Genomic DNA, 20,000 nt, shown 5'->3' with positions numbered 1-20,000 from the left:
CTGGTACACAGGCCTATCCCATATCTCTACTGGTTTCACCATTCATTTTGAAAGTGTTGCAGTGCAACTCACCACGTAGAGCTGTTTCCATAGCAACGCCCATTCCTGTAGCGTTGACGTCACCTCGGTAACGATGGGGTCTTCCAGGGGTACGACGGTCTCATGCTGCCTGTACACACACACACACACACACACACACACACACACACACACACACACACACACACACACACACACACACACACACACACACACACACACACACACACACACACACACACACACACACACACACACACAGGAATTTAATTACAGTGGCACTTGATGCATAGGGTTGGGCGATATTGATACATTCTTGAAACGGAAGGCATTCATTGATCATTTCAATCAGCTAGGACAGTCTAATGAAATGTGCATCACTTTAGAGCAGTGTTGTTCAACCCTGTTCATATCCATTTCCATTATTTATTCGGCATTTGAGCCACGGACCACCATTTGATGAGATCTAGCCTCTCAGACCCAACACTTTGAATATTGTGTTGTCGTTGGATAAGATTTTGTCCACAATTCCATGCTGTATTGATGTGGTACCATTAGGAGAGACAACAGGCAAACCTTGATCAAAATAACAATTCTTCTACATGCTCTAATTGTGTAGACTTACAAAATAAATAATACAGTTGTTTAACAATACTTTTACTCTTGAGAGCGTAAAATGAAACCAAATGGACCCTTAAGGCTCTTAAGAGTTGAAGATCTATAAGGGTCCATCATTTAGCTGGAGCCAGAGGTCATCAATATGTCTGTACACGTGAAAAATACCTGGTCTTATCCTTGGCAATTTTGCATATTCTGATATTCCATTATTATATTCCAATGTTCTTATTTTGATCATAATAGCCAATTACTGATTGTCAGTCTCCAGGTTTTCTTCAGATGATGTATTACACTGAATTACTATGACACTATTGCACATTATCAGTCCACTAGCACTAGTGGTTCTCAAACATGTTATTTGCAAGTACCCTCATCCTATATTACAATTGAAAACATGTGCCCAAAAGCACGCACAGGAACAAAAGGCACCAGCTACTACGTCACTGACACGCTGCAACACGCTGCAACACACACTGCAACAACACACTAACACGTCACACACTTACCCTCCGCGTCGTTGGTTCCCTATCTCCTCATGTCGCGCCGCACGGCCACAATCGACACCAGCCGCGTAAAAATTGTCATCGCACTGCCACTAAAGCCGGCTCCCGTCCACACTCGCAAACAATATCAATATCAATAATAAACACAAACACGCCACAAGCACCGACACCCCCGCCTAATTTGTTGCCACGTCTATGAAAACAAGCACAGAAAAAATGCCATTCAACACGCTACTTACACACACTACCACTCGCTTACAATACGCGGACCTGGCAACACTACATTCTCTCTCCCATTTGCTCAGAGCCCACCACGTGACCCACACAGGGAGGGAGACGATTGCGTGATGCTTCTATGTACAGGATTCTATAGGTCACCACTTTTGGTGTGACACACATACGGCTTCTGTTTACTAATATGCGTTGTCAACACGTGCTGAGTTGACAAACATTGACCGACTTCGGAGAAGACTGATAGTTTCTCCTTTACTACTTAGGCTGTGGAAGTATTCACACTAGGCAACTTTTGCATTTATTGGCATTGCCAATTTGGGGAGAAAAGGAGGACGAGGAGGTGATCAAGCTCCACAACACCACATTGGTAGGTAGCCTCAAGGCTGCATTTATTTGCCTTCTTTTTCCTCTCGAGGCTGCATGGGATGATGTGAACCCCTCCAGCAGGCTAGGGAGCACCGCTCCGGTTAGCGGAAAATGACCGCGGGGTGCGGGTTGCCAGGTTTTTTTATAAGTAAAGTATTTACATTCAATTAAAAAAACATATATATATAATACATTTTAATTTACGTCATATTTAGCGGCATTCCGACCTAATTTCTCTGTTCTTTGTCAATGGCAAATATTGAGACGTGTGGGGACTAAAGCTGTATATAGGAGGGCCCTCAAACACATTAGTTCATAACTTTTCATCGTGCTCCTAAAAAAAAAAGTGGCATTGACAATTTGGGGAGAAAAGGAGGACGAGGAGGTGATCAAGCTCCACAACACCACATTGGGAGGTAGCCTCAAGGCTGCATTTATTTGCCTTCTTTTTCCTCTCGAGGCTGCATGGGATGATGTGAACCCCTCCAGCAGGCTAGGGAGCACCGCTCCGGTTAGCGGAAAATGACCGCGGGGTGCGGGTTGCCAGCTTTTTTTATAAGTAAAGTATTTACATTCAATTAAAAAAACATATATATATAATACATTTTAATTTACGTCATATTTAGCGGCATTTCGACCTAATTTCTCTGTTCTTTGTCAATGGCAAATATTGAGACGTGTGGGGACTAAAGCTGTATATAGGAGGGCCCTCAAACACATTATTTCATAACTTTTCATCGTGCTCCTACAAAAAAATGTGTGCTACTAGCCGCAATTACATACACAGTTAAAATAATAAGAACTTTGCGCCAACGACTGCGTCGACACCTGGCGTGGAACAAACGGGACGAACCGAGGCGCATATATGGATAACAACACTACACGCGCGCTGCAACACAAAACAGCTGCATACAACGCGTGTCACTGTGCACTTCTGTATCTGTGGACTTCTGTATCGCAACGCGGGCCAACGCAACTCTGGGATGAGCGGGCCGAAGGCCCGCGAAATTCTAGTATATGTACAAACAGAACTTGTACAGTACCACTCATTCAGGACTATCTCGTTGTGTTTCTGGTAATACTCATTTTGTTGCAAATATATTTTGACCAAACTGTCCACTACATGTGATCACTACATCCGTTTTCTGCTGCTTGCATGATGTTGTTCATTATTAGTTTTCTGTGAGAGAAGCTGTACCTCTGATAGTCAGACAAGGTATTATTTTCTTCTTTCTTCAGTCTTGCACTGCTGTATGTTTGTGCTTGCAACAAAATGTAAGTAGCCTACCTTTGTTTGTAAGTATACAGTACCTTTGTTTGTGATACAAGAACATGATTATGTGTTTAATTATGTGTATTATGTGTTGATATTGCTGCTAACAGACATAATGTGGGTTTTATAAATACTGAACCAATGAAAGGAAAAAGTGCTTCTGACTAAACCTCCTAACTCGATTGGATCCTTTATTCAACCACTTTATTGTATTTGATTATCCTACCTACTGTATGCAATATGTTTCCATGTTACTCCTGGTTACCACCAGAGTGGTGCATAATGATGTGTGTGTGTGTGTGTGTTTGTGTGTTTGTGTGTTTGTGTGTGTGTGTGTGTGTGTGTGTGTGTGTGTGTGTGTGAAGACATTATCCACCGCAGAGGTTGTGGGTTCAAATCCACCACGGTGCATCTGGCTTTTGTCGAGCATCTACACGAACACAATCGGCCTGTGTTAAGGGTAGGGAAGGGTGGGCAGGGAGGGTGATAATTACTTGCGTAAGCAGAGCGCGCAAGTAATAGTTTTCGTCCAGTGCTTCGAGGCGTATGTTGCTGTTTGATGTGTATGCGCCGTGCCAGCGTATGACGTAATGACTACTTGTGCTTGATATGGCAGTGGTGTCAGATTACATACATGTATACATAGGGGCATTACCTTTAATCCTCCCGACACTAAAACATATCGTCATTACGTCACCATCGAAAACCAATTACACCCTGGCATTGGGTCCTTTAATCCACATCATTGAGAGCTAGTTATACCAGTTATACCCTGATGTCATATGCTGCTACGATACATACGCATCAGTAATGCGATACAGTAACCACAGTATACCACTAATCAACTTACAAATTACACATAGCACATAGAGGCATTTCCTTGAATCCACCCGACACTGTTCGACATATACGTCACCATCGAAAGCTGTCACTCATCCGTATTAATTACAACATTACGTAATTGATTGTTGTTAATTACGTAACGAAATAATTAATTTGAAATGCTTAAATAGAATTACCTTCATGTTCTTCAACAGATCTCGAAATAGTGTCAGACAGGTAAATACTTTTCAAGTCATAGAGCTGTATTCTAGATAGCCAGGACAAATCATCAGCATATTCCTGAGCAGACTAACGTTGGGCCAGGACAAAATAAATCCTTAGCCAGGAGAGACTAAAGGGATTGCTGAGAGCTAGTGTTCCACCAAACCGAAGGTAAACCCAGGAACAAGAGCAAGGAATTGTTGTTGAAAAAAATATATATCAGTTTTGATTCCAGGTATTGATTCCTTCTCCCAAATGTTTCTGAAGAGGTCTGCTAGCACCTTGCTAGATGTATTAAGGTCGGCTTTCAGCATCTCTACCTGTAATAGTTGGGTGGTTTTGGGCCGTTCCGTGACCGTGGAGAGCAAAGATATCGATCAGATATCGATGATTTATTTTTCTTTGAGAAACTAAAAAGGGATCCAGGACACTTCTAAATCGATAGAACTGTATTTCTTTTATAGATAGAAACTTTTACCATACTTCACAATACTACTTTTTTACCTCCAAAAACTAGGTACGTAAAGTAGCAAATAGCTAAACCTAATAATTAAATATTTCAAACGTTCTTTCACAGAGAAGCTGAGATTTGACAGTTTGTAGCGGTCAACAGTACTTGCGTGCTCTGTTTGCACACTAGTAGGCCATTTATGGCCTACTTGTGTGCAACAAGCAAGTAGGCACTCGACAGAGTGCAGTTGTAGTTGTTACTGTACGCAATCCTACAGGCTTGTAGAGACTCTTCGGTATAATGAAGTGAAAGATGTGTATTTTGTAGATCTGTAGAAATGTATTTTTTGAGTGGTGTAAACCACTCCTACAACTGGCTTTTGTGTGCATAAAAAAATGAGCATGGTTGCTATGTTCAAAATAATTTCTGACGTAATTAAATCACACCCGGGTGAACTGGATGACCGTAGCAACCGTGGTCATTTTTTCTGCACAAAAAAAGCCAGTTGTGAAATCACATCCGGGTGTGATTTCATTACGTCAGATCAGAGCTGATCAGGCTATATAATACCTTACCTTATATAATACCTCACATCGGACAAAAACTCCAGCTGAATCAACCTTACACCACTCAGTTCACATGGGTGTGATTTTTTATATTTCTAAGTGTAAAAAAAAAACATCCTCTTGACTTTTCAGCACTGTGGGCATTTGCAGAAATGGCCAAACAAGACATAATTGAAGCTCTGGAGGATTTAACTATTGAAACAGAGAGAGGTACAGGAGGTCTTACAAGGCTTCATCGAATAACTGGAAGCAGAGCTTGATGATCTCCTGAGGAGGAGAAAACAGTTAGAGCTATCGTACAACGACGACCAACTCTATGTCCTCCTTCACAGCAACGATGCCCTCTACACCGGTCCAACGACCACTACGGACTGGTCTCAAGTCGCCATCAACAGTGAGATCCATGTGGGGATGGCGAGTGAGGCTTTGGCTGAAATGGACAAGCACCTGAACACAGAGATGGAGACGCTATTCAAAGACATGGAGATGATCAACTATGATCTGGTCGACAACCTGGAGAGGATCCAGCAGTTGTGTGCAGTTGATGTTCTACTGGATCCTGACACAGCAAACCCCTATCTCATCCTCTCCAAAGATGGAACACAAGTGAGAGCTGGAAGAAAGAAACAGCGCGTGGCCATGAATCCAAAGAGATTTGTTATGACATTAAATGTCCTTGGAAGACAGGGCTTCTCCTCAGGGAGGGATTCTACTATGAAGTTGAGGTCAAACGCAAGATAGGATGGACATTAGGAGTGGCCAAAGAGTCTGTTGATAGGAATGGAACCACCGTACCCATACAGGATGGATACTGGACCATAAGCCTAGTTGAAGGGAAATACAAATCTTCAGATAACACTATGTCCCCATCTCACATGAAAGGATGCCAGTGAAGATTGGTGTGTGTGTGTGGATCTTGCAAAAGGTAAAATGTCATTTTATGATGTGGAGGATAGGTCTATTATCTATTCCTTCCCTGGCTGCAGCTTCACAGAGAAGATCTATCCAGTATTCAATCCCTGTGCTAACCAGTAACCACCATGGCATAAACTGTCCTCTGATCATCACACCGGTCTTGTCCAACCTTTAGACAGAAAGACAAAGGGAATGATTACGGGTCACCTCAGCACCCCATTATCATCAATAACCAAACAGTTAAAATAGTTGACAGCTTCGGAGTCAACCAAGTATCTCGGAGTGATACATGTCCAGTATCACTCCGAGATACTTGGTTTAGACTCAGTTTCAACCAGTACACCAGAAAGGAGCCACAAAAGACTACTCTTGCGGTTACCTCCCCCAAGGTTAACATCCTTGTTGACATGTAAATATTATGTTAATTTGCGTTAATAATTGCATGCTATGATGTAGAATTGAAAATAACCACAATGGAAACAAGTCCCAGGATTTGTAATGTTATCCTTTAACGTATTTAATGTATTACTGTACCACCTACTGTTTAAATTTTGGATTAATAAAGTATTATATCAATCAATCAATCAATCAATCAATCAATCAATCAATCAATCAATCAATCAATCAGTCAATAAGTCAACCAATCAATCAAGCCTTAAGTCGATTAGTTCCATTGTTACTTCAAGTCCTCCACAAATATCTGGCTGAATAGCAATTGGACCTCATTATAAATAACATTATAAGCAGGTCCCATTTACAGTACCCGCATGCTGTTCTTTTCTATTTTACTTTTACTTTTTTGTCTGCCCCGTCAAACTCCAAGACACATATGTGGCACTCATTATACTGGCTGGCGTGGGTAAATGCAGCCAGAAATAAATCAGACAGTCAATGTGTTCACGAAAAAACACTAAAAGTTAAAATATGGAGGTAAGAAGTTTCTGCCCGACAGCAACGTGTTGTTCCCTCGTTCCCTTACACCCTGCCATGCCTCCTCCTAGCCTACATCCTCCCTGCCTCCCTCTGCTTTTGGCTCTGCATCTCTCTCTCTCTCTCTCTCTCTCTCTCTCTCTCCCTCCTTCAGTCATAACTCTTTTGTTTCTTTATTGGTCTTTCCATCTTCAACCCCCCCGCCCCGTCCCCCGCACCTCACTTTTACTTCTTTTCCATTTTCATCTTTGTCATTCTCCCCTCATCCATCATGGATGTGCCTCTTTAGTTCTGCTCTCACCTCATCTCTCTGTCTCCATTGTGATGTATATTATTGTCGCTGTCGGGCAGTAACCTCTTAACTCCATATTCCAACATTTGTTTTTTGTTTTTCTTTATCAATTAACGCTCTACTTAATCATACTACAGTGTCACACAAAGCGTCACACAAAAGCATCAAAAGTAGCAGATCTACAAGCTCTAAACGCGTCGCTTTGTGCCTCGTTTTGAGCTTGTCAATCTGCTACTTATTTTGTAACTAAGTAGTAAGTACCTGAACTCAGAGCCATAGAGTAAGACAGAGTTACGCAAACTCTGTTCACTTCATGGGGCCAGCCCAATGGCGGCTCTTCTACATAGACTTCTATTGGTTTGTCCCTATTTGAAGGCTTCACATAGGGACAACCGGACAACCGGAAGTTTACGGAATGCATTGGAGTCTATGGGTACATGAACCACGTGACCGGGCTGTTTTCTGAGCTTTTGTTTTGAAGGCGAGACATTTCATGAAGTTATGCTGCTATACTGTACATAGCAACAAGAACCCCAAAAGAGGCCCATCCAGAAGGGTTAATTCACCCGAAACATACATTTTGTAACCGGAAAAAACGTGCTCAAAAGAAATCCTATTATATTATGGGATTTCCCCAAAATTAAAATGTCTCTGCTTTGTGTTCCCAGACAGCGTTTTTGGTGAAAACAAGCTATATTCAACAGCCAATGGCACCTCTTACACTGGTGTAAGAGGTACTGTATGGTGTTGCACATGTTCAGTTGCCCTCTAGGCCGCACATGAAGCCTGTGAACATAGACATTCCGTGCATAGATGTGCCACGCAATGGCACATATGCCATTGCCGAGGCCTGAGGCCTGAGGCATGGTAGGCCTCAGGTCTACCATTCTGAAATTTAATTTAATAATATTTGGACTGCTGGACAGCTGACAGTAGGTTCTCTTCACTCTTGTCAATTACTCAAATGTAATTCAATATAATTTATTTGATGCTGAAGTAGGCCTTCATTTCAAAGTTTTTATATTTAAATGAGATGAAGAAAGTCACCACCATACGTTTGTGTATTCATGCAGGAGGCCTTACGTGCGCAATGAGGACAGGTATGGCTGTGCTCTAGTCTAGGTTGTGTATTTCTATGTTGTTGTGTTTGACAGTGTTTCCCAAAAAAGGAGAGCCTAGAGGGCAACTGAGCATGTGCAACACCATACCTCTTACACCATGGTGTAAGAGGTGTCCTTTGGGAAACCGGGCCAATAACTATAAAGAATGGAACATCGCGGTGTCAACCCCCCCCCCCCCCCCCCCCCCCCCCAACATGAAAGCTTAATGTACTGTATGTAGAATGTACTGTAGAAACTCTGGTAGTTAAGGCATGCTCGACCCCCTTTACTTGAGTAAACGTACAAATTAAAAATGTACTTAAAGTACCAAAAGTAGAAAGTATACTCATTATGCAGAAAATCCCATCAAAATACATGCATCACATCGCGATTCGCGACGCATTGTGAGCTTGTAGATTGGCTATTTTCAAATGGCCGAAATGTGTATAGGGCTGAACTGAAGTGGTTATTACAGATTTTGTAATGACAATGAAAATCTTTAAGTAACTAGTAACTAAATTTGTCAAATAATTGTAGTGGAGAAAAAGTACAGTAAATGTACTTAGTTACTTTCCACCACTGGATACCATACAATACTAATAATATCTTCTCCTCAATAACAGTACGGTCTCTCAGTAGAGGACTAGGCTGCAGGTTACCTAAAGCATCAACAGTAGCAGACCTGCAAACTGGAAACGCAGCACAAAGCTTGTATATCTGCAATTTTTTATTTATTTTTTAATCGTGAAAAGTAATAGTTTGGGAAATAATCAGGTTTCCACCCGACAGCGCAATGCATCACGTGAGTTTGTAGTTCGACTATTTTCAAATAGCCAAAGTAGCTAGGGCTAGTAAAGTTTTCAAATTAGAGTAAAAAGCACAATCTTTGCAGTCTCTCTCTCTCTCTCTCTGTCTCTCTCTCACACACACAGTAACAGAAGCATGCAGATGCACGCATGCACGCGCACGCGCACACGCACACGCACACACACACACACACACACACACACACACACACACACACACACGATGATCAATAGATAGAGAGTGAGAGAGGGAGAGGATGAGGAAGGAGAGGCAGGGTGGCAGAGACTGAAAGAGAGGAAGAAGGTGTGAAAAGTGAAGCTATAGCTAGAGAACGACAGGAAGGAAATAATGATAAGAGGTGGTAGGGAAGGAGTGAGGACATGAGACAGAGGAGAGGAGAGGAGAGGAGAGGAGAGGAGAGGAGAGGAGAGGAGAGGAGAGGAGAGGAGAGGAGAGGAGAGGAGAGGAGAGGAGAGGAGAGGAGAGGAGAGGAGAAAGACAGAAATGCTTACAGGCAGGTCTGTCTCTGTGGCTGAGAAAGACAGAGAGAGAGAGAGAGAGAGAGAGAGAGAGAGAGAGAGAGAGAGAGAGAGAATGTGTGCGTGCTGTGCACTGCGCACACACGCACACACACACACACACACACACACCACACACACACACACACACACACACACACACCTCCCTATATCACACAAGTGTCAGAGCAGTGCAGCGTCAAACGTCCTTAAAGCTGTGGGTCAAATGCAGGGCAAAGGTCTGTGCTTTGTGTCGCTGTGCACACGCACACACATTCATGCATGGATGCATGTGGATCTGGGACTTCAGAGAGTCGCCAGCTACATTTAATATAGCACTGCAATCATTTCAACCCTGCACTTCAAAAATCATGTTCGGATGGGGGTCTGCAGCCAAATACCAATTTCAATTTAGGGATCCTTGACAGCCAAGTGTGAGAAGTACTGTGTGTAACTGATCTACAGTATCTAATAACTTATATACTGTGAGGCAGTAAGTACAGCCGAGCCCTCTGTGTCGCTGTCCATGGTGCTGGAATGGCTGTGCGTGTGTCTCTGTCTCTCTCTGTATCTCTCTGACTGTCCTTCTCTCTGTCTCTCTCCCTCTTGCACGCACATGATCCTGTTCCAATGAGTTCCAATGACAATGAGTGAGAACTCATTGTCTCCACCTTCAGGCCGAAGGCATGCGGAGAGTATGTTTTGCACCCCGTCCGTCCATCCGTGTGTCTGTGTGTCCATCTGTGAACAGCTAATCTCTGGCACCATTGGCTTGATCGCAGCCAAACTGCATGTGCGCACACACTCCCTGGATGACACATCTGAACCTCTGTCCCAAAAATGCCTGTTGCACCTTGACTGCCATTAAACGGTCTTTCTGATATTTTCATACTCCATCCTGATCTGCTAAGATTGGCTTCCAAAAGTTTGCAGGAGTGCTGCGTTTTGAACAAAATGCCTCATGTCATGAACACAGCATGTGATTTCCGTGAAATTTTGCACGCACATTCCCACTAGGCCGAGGAAGTAGTGCAACTTGAATTGTTTCAAATCAGCCTCACGGTGGCACTATTACTGGGAGAGGAAAAAACTTTGCCCTGCATTTTTCACATCTGCGCCACCAGGAGGCATTTTTTCACTCAATGCACGCCCACAACAAATGTTCCTGACCTGGTGGAGACCTATGCTCCGAGCAGCACTTTATCTAGTTCTGTGTTTCTTTCTGTAATGTTTCGGGGTCCCTAGTTATCCCGTTTATGCAGTAACTAGACTAGAGTGATATTGAGGGATCATGTGGGACTAAACGGCGCTTACATTTATGTTGTGGGTGAACAAGACACAGGCAAGCGGGCGTTAAGTGGGCGGGAGCAGGACTGAGGAAATGGTCCTGTGCAGCCAGGTGAGAGTGGCAAACTCAACGGTAGACAACGATATTTCTACCCCAACATAGATGGTAGAGTCTGTATAAAAGACGACACAATAGTAGTTATTTATTCGCATTTTTCGTCGTTAGCGTCGTTATACGCACAAGCCTGTGGGTCTGATCCTCTGTGTCATGCTGTAATATGATCAACTTAAGCCCTTTGCTCCTCTAGGGTGCATAGGCCTCTAGGGTACATAGGCCTCTAGGGTGCATAGGCCGTTGCTCCTCTAGGGTGCATAGGCCGTTGCTCCTCTAGGGTGCATAGGCCGTTGCTCCTCTAGGGTGCATAGGCCGTTGCTCCTCTAGGGTGCATAGGCCGTTGCTCCTCTAGGGTGCATAGGCCATTGCTCCTCTAGGGTGCATAGGCCGTTGCTCCTCTAGGGTGCATAGGCCGTTGCTCCTCTAGGGTGCATAGGCCGTTGCTCCTCTAGGGTGCATAGGCCATTGCTCCTCTAGGGTGCATAGGCCGTTGCTCCTCTAGGGTGCATAGGCCGTTGCTCCTCTAGGGTGCATAGCCCTTTGCTCCTCTAGGGTGCATAGGCCAAAATAATGTCCTCCATTTCACTCATTTTTTTAGTGGTTCTTTCGAGAGCACCCTCAGTTGAGCCTACACTCTGCCATTTCTAACTCGACACTTCACACTGGAGTTAAATATTAGCATTTTCCAGATCTTCCTAAAGGGGTTGTAAGCGGGAAATGCCTTGTTCTGGCATTTCCTGCTGAGAGCAGTTTTTGTAGGCACTAAACATCTCACCTGATGACACGCTAAGGTGAGTTTCAGCGATGCCATCAGAGTCACAGATCTGATGCTATACCCTAGACTGGTGTAGTGCCATGGTACACCTAAGGTATACCAGTCTTCTGATGCTATACCCTAGACTGGTGTAGTGCCATGGTACACCTAAGGTATACCAGTCTTCTGATGCTATACCCTAGACTGGTGTAGTGCCATGGTACACCTAAGGTATACCAGTCTTCTGATGCTATACCCTAGACTGGTGTAGTGCCATGGTACACCTAAGGTATACCAGTCTTCTGATGCTATACCCTAGACTGGTGTAGTACCATGGTACACCTAAGGTATACCAGTCTTCTGATGCTATACCCTAGACTGGTGTAGTACCATGGTACACCTAAGGTATACCAGTCTTCTGATGCTATACCCTAGAGTGCATCGTCATCTTCTGACTAGAATAAGTAGTTCAGTGCCTCCAGTGGACACATGCCCTCTCCCCACAGCCCTCCACAAACAAACTACCTTTAATTTTCATGACTTGAACATTTTTTGAGGGCGCTAGCCCCTCCTATAAACAGCTATAGTGTAGATTATGTCTGAACTCTGAACACAAACATTAAATGCCATTGACAATGAATGGAGAATTTACATCACATGTGCCTAAGAAATCGGCTGTCGGTATGTCTGTCACTATGTCGGTGCAAACCCTTGGCCAATAAGGGACCACTATTGTTGATGGTATGTATGTATGTATGTCAGTGGATGTTGGTGTCCTCCAGCAGCCAGTACGGGACCACCATTCTTGGTGACGTAACTAAGGTACAGTACGTTTCTAGGTTGGTATATATACGGTCAATAGTGGATAGTCTAAAGGATTTAGAAAAGCAGAGAGCTCTAGGACTCTGAGCAGCAGTCGTACCCAGACCGCAGCAGAGGACTCAGAGCAGCATTCTTACCAGCAGTGGTGAGCGCACCTCATGGCACACTCTGCTTGCGCACAAGTAGGCCATACATGGCCTACCTGTGTGCAAGGCGCAAGTTGTCATCTCGAGAGAGTGCATTTCTAGTTGAATCTGCTTCTTACAGTATGTCAGCATCTGTCCACAACACTGCCAATAAGTAAAAGCTTCTACCTCCTCTAGGGCAGTGCTGTTCATAAGGGTATAGGGTTGATGGTTTTGGTGAAATTTGGTGTAGTGTGATCAAGTCGGGCAAATGTACGAATACACACGAAAAGTTAGAACACAGAGATAGGAGGTTTCTGCGCCCACATCAACGATGTGCCACAGCACGGACCACAGTCCATGTTCTACTGCCAAGCACCGTTGTGAGGAGACATCCACATGCCTTCTCCCTACAGAACACACACACACACACACACACACACACACACACACACACACACACACACACACACACACACACACACACACACACACACACACACACACACACACACACACACACACACACACACACACACACACACACACACACCTCCTCCCAACAGACAGAACACACAGGGAGACACCAGCTGCTTCCTCCTACCTAACAGCATGAGGAGCATCCCTGGGAAAACACTGACAAATGGAGTTAGTTCACTAAACCAGTGGTTCTCAAATGTTTTCATGTAAAGTACAAGTGTGTTTGGCCACGGACACCTCCCCATCTGAAAATGTTTTGTGCCATTTTCAAAAATAGCAGATGTAAAAGCTTGCGGCGTGCGTTTGTCTGGGTGCACATGCGTGCGTGTGTGTGTGTGTGTGTGTGTGTGTGTGTGTGCGTGTGTATGTGTGAGTGTTGGGCGGTAGTTTATTGGTAACTCAGAGACTGTACAAGTACTGTATACAGTACAGCATACAGTGAGAGATACTCCTGTACGGGTCCATTTGGTTTCATCTTATGCTCTCAAGAGTTAAATTATTGTTGCATTACCCTGGTACTTAATTTAGTCTACACAATAAATTAGAGAATGTAGAAGAATTGTTATTTTGATCAACGTTTGCCTGTTGTCTCTCCTATGGTACCAACATCAATACGGCATGGAGTTGTGGAAAAAATCTTAAACAAAATATTATATTTTCTTGGGTCTGAGAGATCTCATCGAATGGACGTTGTCCGAGGCTCAAATGCCGAATAAATAATGGACATGAACAGGATATGATAATGGTTATGAACAGGGTTGAAAACCACTGCCATATAACAAAAACGTGTTGTAAAAACATTTTAGGTATATGGTAGCTTCTGAGACTTGTTTGACAGCACTAGCATCGTGTTGTCACGTTTTTTTCTACTTAATGTGTATTTTCAGACATTTAAAGACTCACTACTGAGTAAAATTGACCGTTGGCTCTGTACCAAACCTCTTTTGGCACATGAATTGACACGTGAAAATCTGCTATTTTCAGACAGACAGACAGACAGACAGAAATCATACCCTCTGTTGGTGACAATGGCCTTCTTCAGATGCACATAGCTGGCTGGAAACACTCCCTAGAGAGAGAGACAGAGAGAGAGAGAGAGAGAGAGAGAGAGAGAGAGAGAGAGAGAGAGAGAGAGAGAGAGAGAGAGAGAGAGAGAGAGAGAGATCCAGTTAATATCAACCATAGATGGACATCTATCGGTATATAAAGAAGTGATGTAATGAAACTAACCCTTGCTCTGCCATAAACGCGTACAATTGTGCGTATATGTGTTTTCCTTAGAGGTGCTGGTACAGTAGCAGTAACAGAAAAAGAGCTCCTTGGAGCACTTGTCTCCGCCAGGTCAGGTAGGTTATTGTGGGCCACCAATGTTGATGGACTATGAAGACTCGGAGAGATCCATCTTGATCACATGACTACAGAGTACAGACATAATGTGTATACCGAGTTGTGTGATGTTTGGACAAAATCTGTGGGAGTAATATCAATAAATGTGTTTTGCAAATCTTATGGGGGTCTCAGGAACAACATATTTTGAGATGGGGTCTACATCCAAATACATCATTTTTGGACTTCTGAACACTGTTCAGGATTTAGAAGACATTTTTAGAATACGCCTCAGGTCTTAATGGGTTAATTTCCGGTAATTAAATAAATGAGTCTGACGCCTTGTGGTGCTGTGGCGCCTTGTCTGACCATAGTCTCTCTCTCTCTCTGTCTCTCTCTCCCCCCATCATCTTGGCTCAAGCTACAGCTGCATGATGTTGGTGATCATTATAATCATAATGAGATGATCAAATTAACTAGGGCTGTAAACAACTCCTGGGGTGCTACACATGGTCCTGGGTATGAAGTATGGGTATAAGTACTCTGTTGAAAGAGCGACATCTGCTGGGCCATTGGGAACTGCACCCTAAGAGGTTCAGGAAGTGGGGCGAAGATTCCTTGGTGCCTCAATGAAAGTACTGTATCCTATCCTCAATGAAAGTGCTGTATGCTATCCTCAATGAAAGTACTGTATCCTATCCTCAATGAAAGTACTGTATCCTATCCTCAATGAAAGTACCGTATCCTATCCTCAATGAAAGTACCGTATCCTATCCTCCATGAAAGTACTGTATCCTATCCTCAATGAAAGTACTGTATCCTATCCTCAATGAAAGTACTGTATCCTATCCTCAATTAAAGTACTGTATGTTTTCATACTGACACCTCCTATCCTCAGAGCCTCACACTGTCCAGTCTCTTGGTGCGTGCGTGACTGCGTACACAGGAGACAGCAGCAGCAGCAGCAGCAGCAGCAGCAGCAGCAGCAGCAGCTGCTTTTTTGATTCTGTCAAAATGAACACTGGTGTACAGACATGTGTGTCTGTGTGGCTGCTTTCAATTCCATGCACAAACTGACTTTTCATGAGACTCAGATTGCATAGTATAGTATAGTGCATAGTATGTATGTCTCTGTCTGTACGTGTAGTATGTTTCATGCATATGTGAGTGTGCCTGCATGTGTTTTGTACTTGCACGTGTTTCCACTTTCACACTAAATGATTCATCGAGTCTCTCTACCGCCTCCTGAGTCATACAGTATGTGCACTTACAACACCATACAAGTACATGAGCAGTGACTGTCAGAGCTCCCAGGCTATAGAATGCAAGGTACCTAAACCGTATCTCTTAACCCATCATAGCCGGGAAAGCATCTGTGTCATTAGATTGTAGCGTTAGACATTGGTTATTAAGAAATAGCAGCTATACAAGATTTATTTTTCTGCAGACTGCTCGACCCCAGCGGTTCTTGTGTTCATTTACTGAGGTACCGTTTAGGAATAAGGCTAGGTTTAAGCATAGTTTTACTGAGGTACCGTTTAGGAATAAGGCTAGGTTTAAGCATAGTTTTACTGAGGTTACGTTTAGGAATAAGGTTAGATTTAGGCATAGTTTTACTGAGGTTACGTTTAGGAATAAGGTTATATTTAGGCATAGTTTTACTGAGGTTACGTTTAGGAATAAGGTTAGATTTAGGCATAGTTTTACTGAGGTTACGTTTAGGAATAAGGTTAGATTTAGTCATAGTTTTACTGAGGTTACATTTAGGAATAAGGTTAGATTTAGGCATAGTTTCACTGAGGTTACGTTTAGGAATAAGGTTAGATTTAGGCATATTTATACTGAAGTTACGTTTAGGAATAAGGTTAGATTTAGGCATAGTTTTACTGAGGTTACGTTTAAGAATACCTGGCGGCGACCGTTCCAAAGTCGCCGGATTTGACCCGGGGTGAGTGTTCCTGTAACTGGGCTATCATTATCCAATGTTGCTGCTTGCCATGGAATCTATAACATCAAAACAAAAGCCTTCCATTAAGGGAGGATCGCTTTAGGCTGTGAAATCTAGTTTTATAGAAGGAAATCGTTCAAGCGGCAGTGGAGCACAATCCCAGAATGACTGTTTAACTTGACAGGGAGGCTGATGTTTCTGTCTGTCTGTCTGTCTGTCTGTCTGTCTGTCTGTCTGTCTGTCTGTCTGTGACAGCACTGTCGTCAGTGTTGTGTCAATTCATGTTTTTAGATCACGTGTCAAAAGAAACAGCATTGACTGGATCTGTAGAGTGCACAGTGGAGTAACTAAAATATCTCTTTCTAGATTATTTTACATTTTGGCCAAAAACGTGTATTTTAGACATGAGGTGGGGGGCTCAGACTGTTCCCACTAAGGAATGTACACTTTCAACTCAAAACAATACAACTGTTGTTACCCACCATACAACTGTAACAACAATACAACTGTAACCAATGTGGAAAAAGCTTCACAAGAAACAGTAAATTGAAACAGCACCAGAGAGGGAAAGAAACAGTACGACTGTAAGCCTAAGCATTGTAGAAAACAGTACGACTGTAAGCATTGTAGAAACAGTACGACTGTAAGCATTGTAGAAAACTGTACGACTGTAAGCACTGTAGAAAACAGTACAACTGTAAGCATTGTAGAAAACAGTACAACTGTAAGCATTGTAGAAAACAGTACGACTGTAAGCATTGTAGAAAACTGTACGACTGTAAGCACTGTAGAAAACAGTACAACTGTAAGCATTGTAGAAAACAGTACGACTGTAAGCATTGTAGAAACATCTCTCATTTTAACCCATTTAGGGCTAAGGCTAAGGCCGATTCTAAGTTTTCAGAAGATCTTCAAATATTTATTAAAAAATGTCAAAACATTTATGTTGCTATACTGTCTGTACTATACCAAAATGGGTTCCCATCCTGAAGGGTATAATGGGTTGTTAGATTAACACATAATAGTAGGGATGCACGATTAACACATTCAGACTGTACGACGTGTGGAAACGTCATAGCTAATCCAACCCACTGATTGCGACGACGTGTGTACATGTCCTAGCGCTTTTTCATTGATATCAAATGGAAAATATATATTCCGATTTTTTTCTTTTTTTTGGGTTGGCCTATCCTTCTGCAATGTACTCCTTGCTTTTCGCACATGCGCGCTGCCATTCACTTTTTACTGTTTACGGATCAGGGTGTTAATCAATAGCATAATCGGAATTGGCCATATCGGCCATAACAATGCCATATCGGTATCGGAATGGTCTCAAAATAATACAGATTATTTTATCGGTTTTCACCAGCAAAAAAAATATAAAATTAAAAAATAAATCTACATTTAATTTGTGTACTCATCTCATTCAGCAGTCATTCGGTCAGACAATTGGAAAAGTATTATGCTATTTATTGATTGATTGAATACTTTATTAACAGGCTTTGGGCCAAGCCCCTAGGGCCTAGGCTTGTTTCCATTGTGGTCCTCTGTATAATATCGGAATCAAAATAATCGGATATCGGTCATAATTTCATAACCGTGTTCCCCTAGTTGTTAGGTTTGAACCGGAACCGGTTCTTTTTCAGACCCGGTTCCGAGATTGAAGAACCGGAATCAGTTTGGAACCGTTTCTGGAACCGGTTCTTATCACACTGTCAGAGCTGGTATGTGGACTTGACATCTGCTATATCCGTAAGAGTCCATTTGGTTCCATTTGTACTCTCAGAGTTACAGTCCTGTAAGGGTCCATTTGTACTCTCTCAGAGTTACAGTCCTGTAAGGGTCCATTTGGTTCCATTTGTACTCTCTCAGAGTTAGAGTCCTGTAAGGGTCCATTTGGTTCCATTTGTACTCTCTCAGAGTTACAGTCCTGTAAGGGTCCATTTGGTTCCATTTGTACTCTCTCAGAGTTACGGGTAAGGGTCCATTTGCAACCCCCTATAGGAATCGTTAAGGAATCTGACCGTTACGAGGGAATCGGAATCATTAAAATCCTAAAGGTTCCCAACCCTAGTTATGACCCCCAACCACGTGACATCATGTGGCAGCCACAGTGGGCGCCCCTCACTTCACACAAGTGTGCTTGTTTTACTAAAGACGAGAGGGTGCGCACCCTGTGGTGCGTGCACAAGGGATGGAAAGTCCCATAGCATTCAGGAGAATTAACTCATTCTAACGCTATGGATCAGAACTAAATGACACTGGAACAAGTGCATGGAACAGGGTTGCTTCTAGAATTACTTATTTGGGAAGAAAGATGATGACGACACACTTTAGTGGTTTAATGTCTCCATTGCCATCCTTGTTTTCAATTCCCCCCTGTATCATCTCTCTCTCTTTCTCTCTCTCTCTCTCTCCTATCAGCCATCAGTGATAATAGACCGCCCGCTCTGTGTCAATAGCTTTACTTTTAGTTTGTCTTTCCATTCTCTCTCTTTGTCTTTCTCGTTCCTTTAGTTTTCCCCCTCTCTCTCATTCTCTGACAAACCCGCTGACTAGAGAATTTGATTAAGAATTGTTTTTAAAAGAGTTCAGTTCAGATTCTATGACTCTCTCCATGTCTCTCTCTCTGCTGCAGGCATTTGAATAATAGATAGGTGGTGCATCCTTGGTGTCCTGGGTGGTGCTGGTGGTCGTGGGGATGATGGTGGTGGTGAGGTCTGGTCATAAATAATTCATGACAGTGTTTTGGGACACTGCGAGCTCCAAAAAAAGAGACATGTACGGTTATGCACACAACACTCACAAAAATGGTGATGTCTGTCCCAAATCAGTGGAAATAGTGTTATGTACAGTATGAGTCACGGCAGGGGGGGTTATTGCAAAACCTCACAGTAGCTCTGGTCTTAAAGTGGCAGTTTGTCAATTCATTTTTAGAAGGGTATCAGGGAGTGACCATTCTTTTTTTGCTTTTTTGGGGGGGGCTTTTTTTGCCTTTATTTATAGGTTGAAAGTAATCTGACAGGAAATGGGGAGAGAGATGGGGGGGAAGACACGTGGCAAAGGCCGTCGGGATCGGGAGTCGAACCCGCGGCACACCGTCAGGCTGGCTTGGCAGCCTAGGTGCCCGGACAGTTGAGCTAACCGTCCGGGCCGGAGTTACCATTCTTAAATGTTCAGTGGTCATAGAAAGAACTTCTGCGAGATAAAGCCAGCACCATGCACTCTGTTTATCCTATATTCAAATATTAAAATTGGCTTAAAGGAGTAGTTCACCCCAAAAATGTGTTTCCAGTAGGAGACACAAAGGAGACTCTTTGCTTCAAGTTTGTAGATCTGCTACTTTTGCTGTTCTTCAATTTGAATCCTGAAGAGTAACAGTTTTGGACATACAGTATATGAGGTTTCCACCCGACAGAGACGAAATATACTGTCGAGGTAGCTTCAACGCATGGCAATTTATCGCCATCAGAATGTGAACGAAGAT

General features: G+C 43.1%; 2 protein-coding genes across 2 annotated transcripts in view; one reads left to right on the top strand and one right to left on the bottom strand.

The window, feature by feature from the left end:
• Positions 1 to 20,000, top strand: part of LOC306930227 (proteinase-activated receptor 3-like) — a 401,892-nt gene that overhangs the window by 48,515 nt on the left and 333,377 nt on the right.
• dock3 (dedicator of cytokinesis 3) overlaps positions 1 to 20,000 on the bottom strand; it is a gene marked incomplete at both ends in the record, with an annotated part of 242,237 nt that overhangs the window by 87,149 nt on the left and 135,088 nt on the right. The window contains 2 exons of the mRNA XM_079511052.1: positions 73 to 169; positions 14,253 to 14,308. Of these exons, the coding sequence (XP_079367178.1) occupies positions 73 to 169; positions 14,253 to 14,308 (153 nt within the window). The remainder of the gene's footprint in view (positions 1 to 72; positions 170 to 14,252; positions 14,309 to 20,000) is intronic.

Source organism: Electrona antarctica (assembly GCF_951216825.1).
Source record: "Electrona antarctica genome assembly, chromosome: 9".
NCBI classification, from domain to species: domain Eukaryota; kingdom Metazoa; phylum Chordata; class Actinopteri; order Myctophiformes; family Myctophidae; genus Electrona; species Electrona antarctica.
The sequence above is the reverse complement of the archived record's forward strand: the minus strand, read 5'-3'. Positions and strand labels throughout refer to the sequence as shown.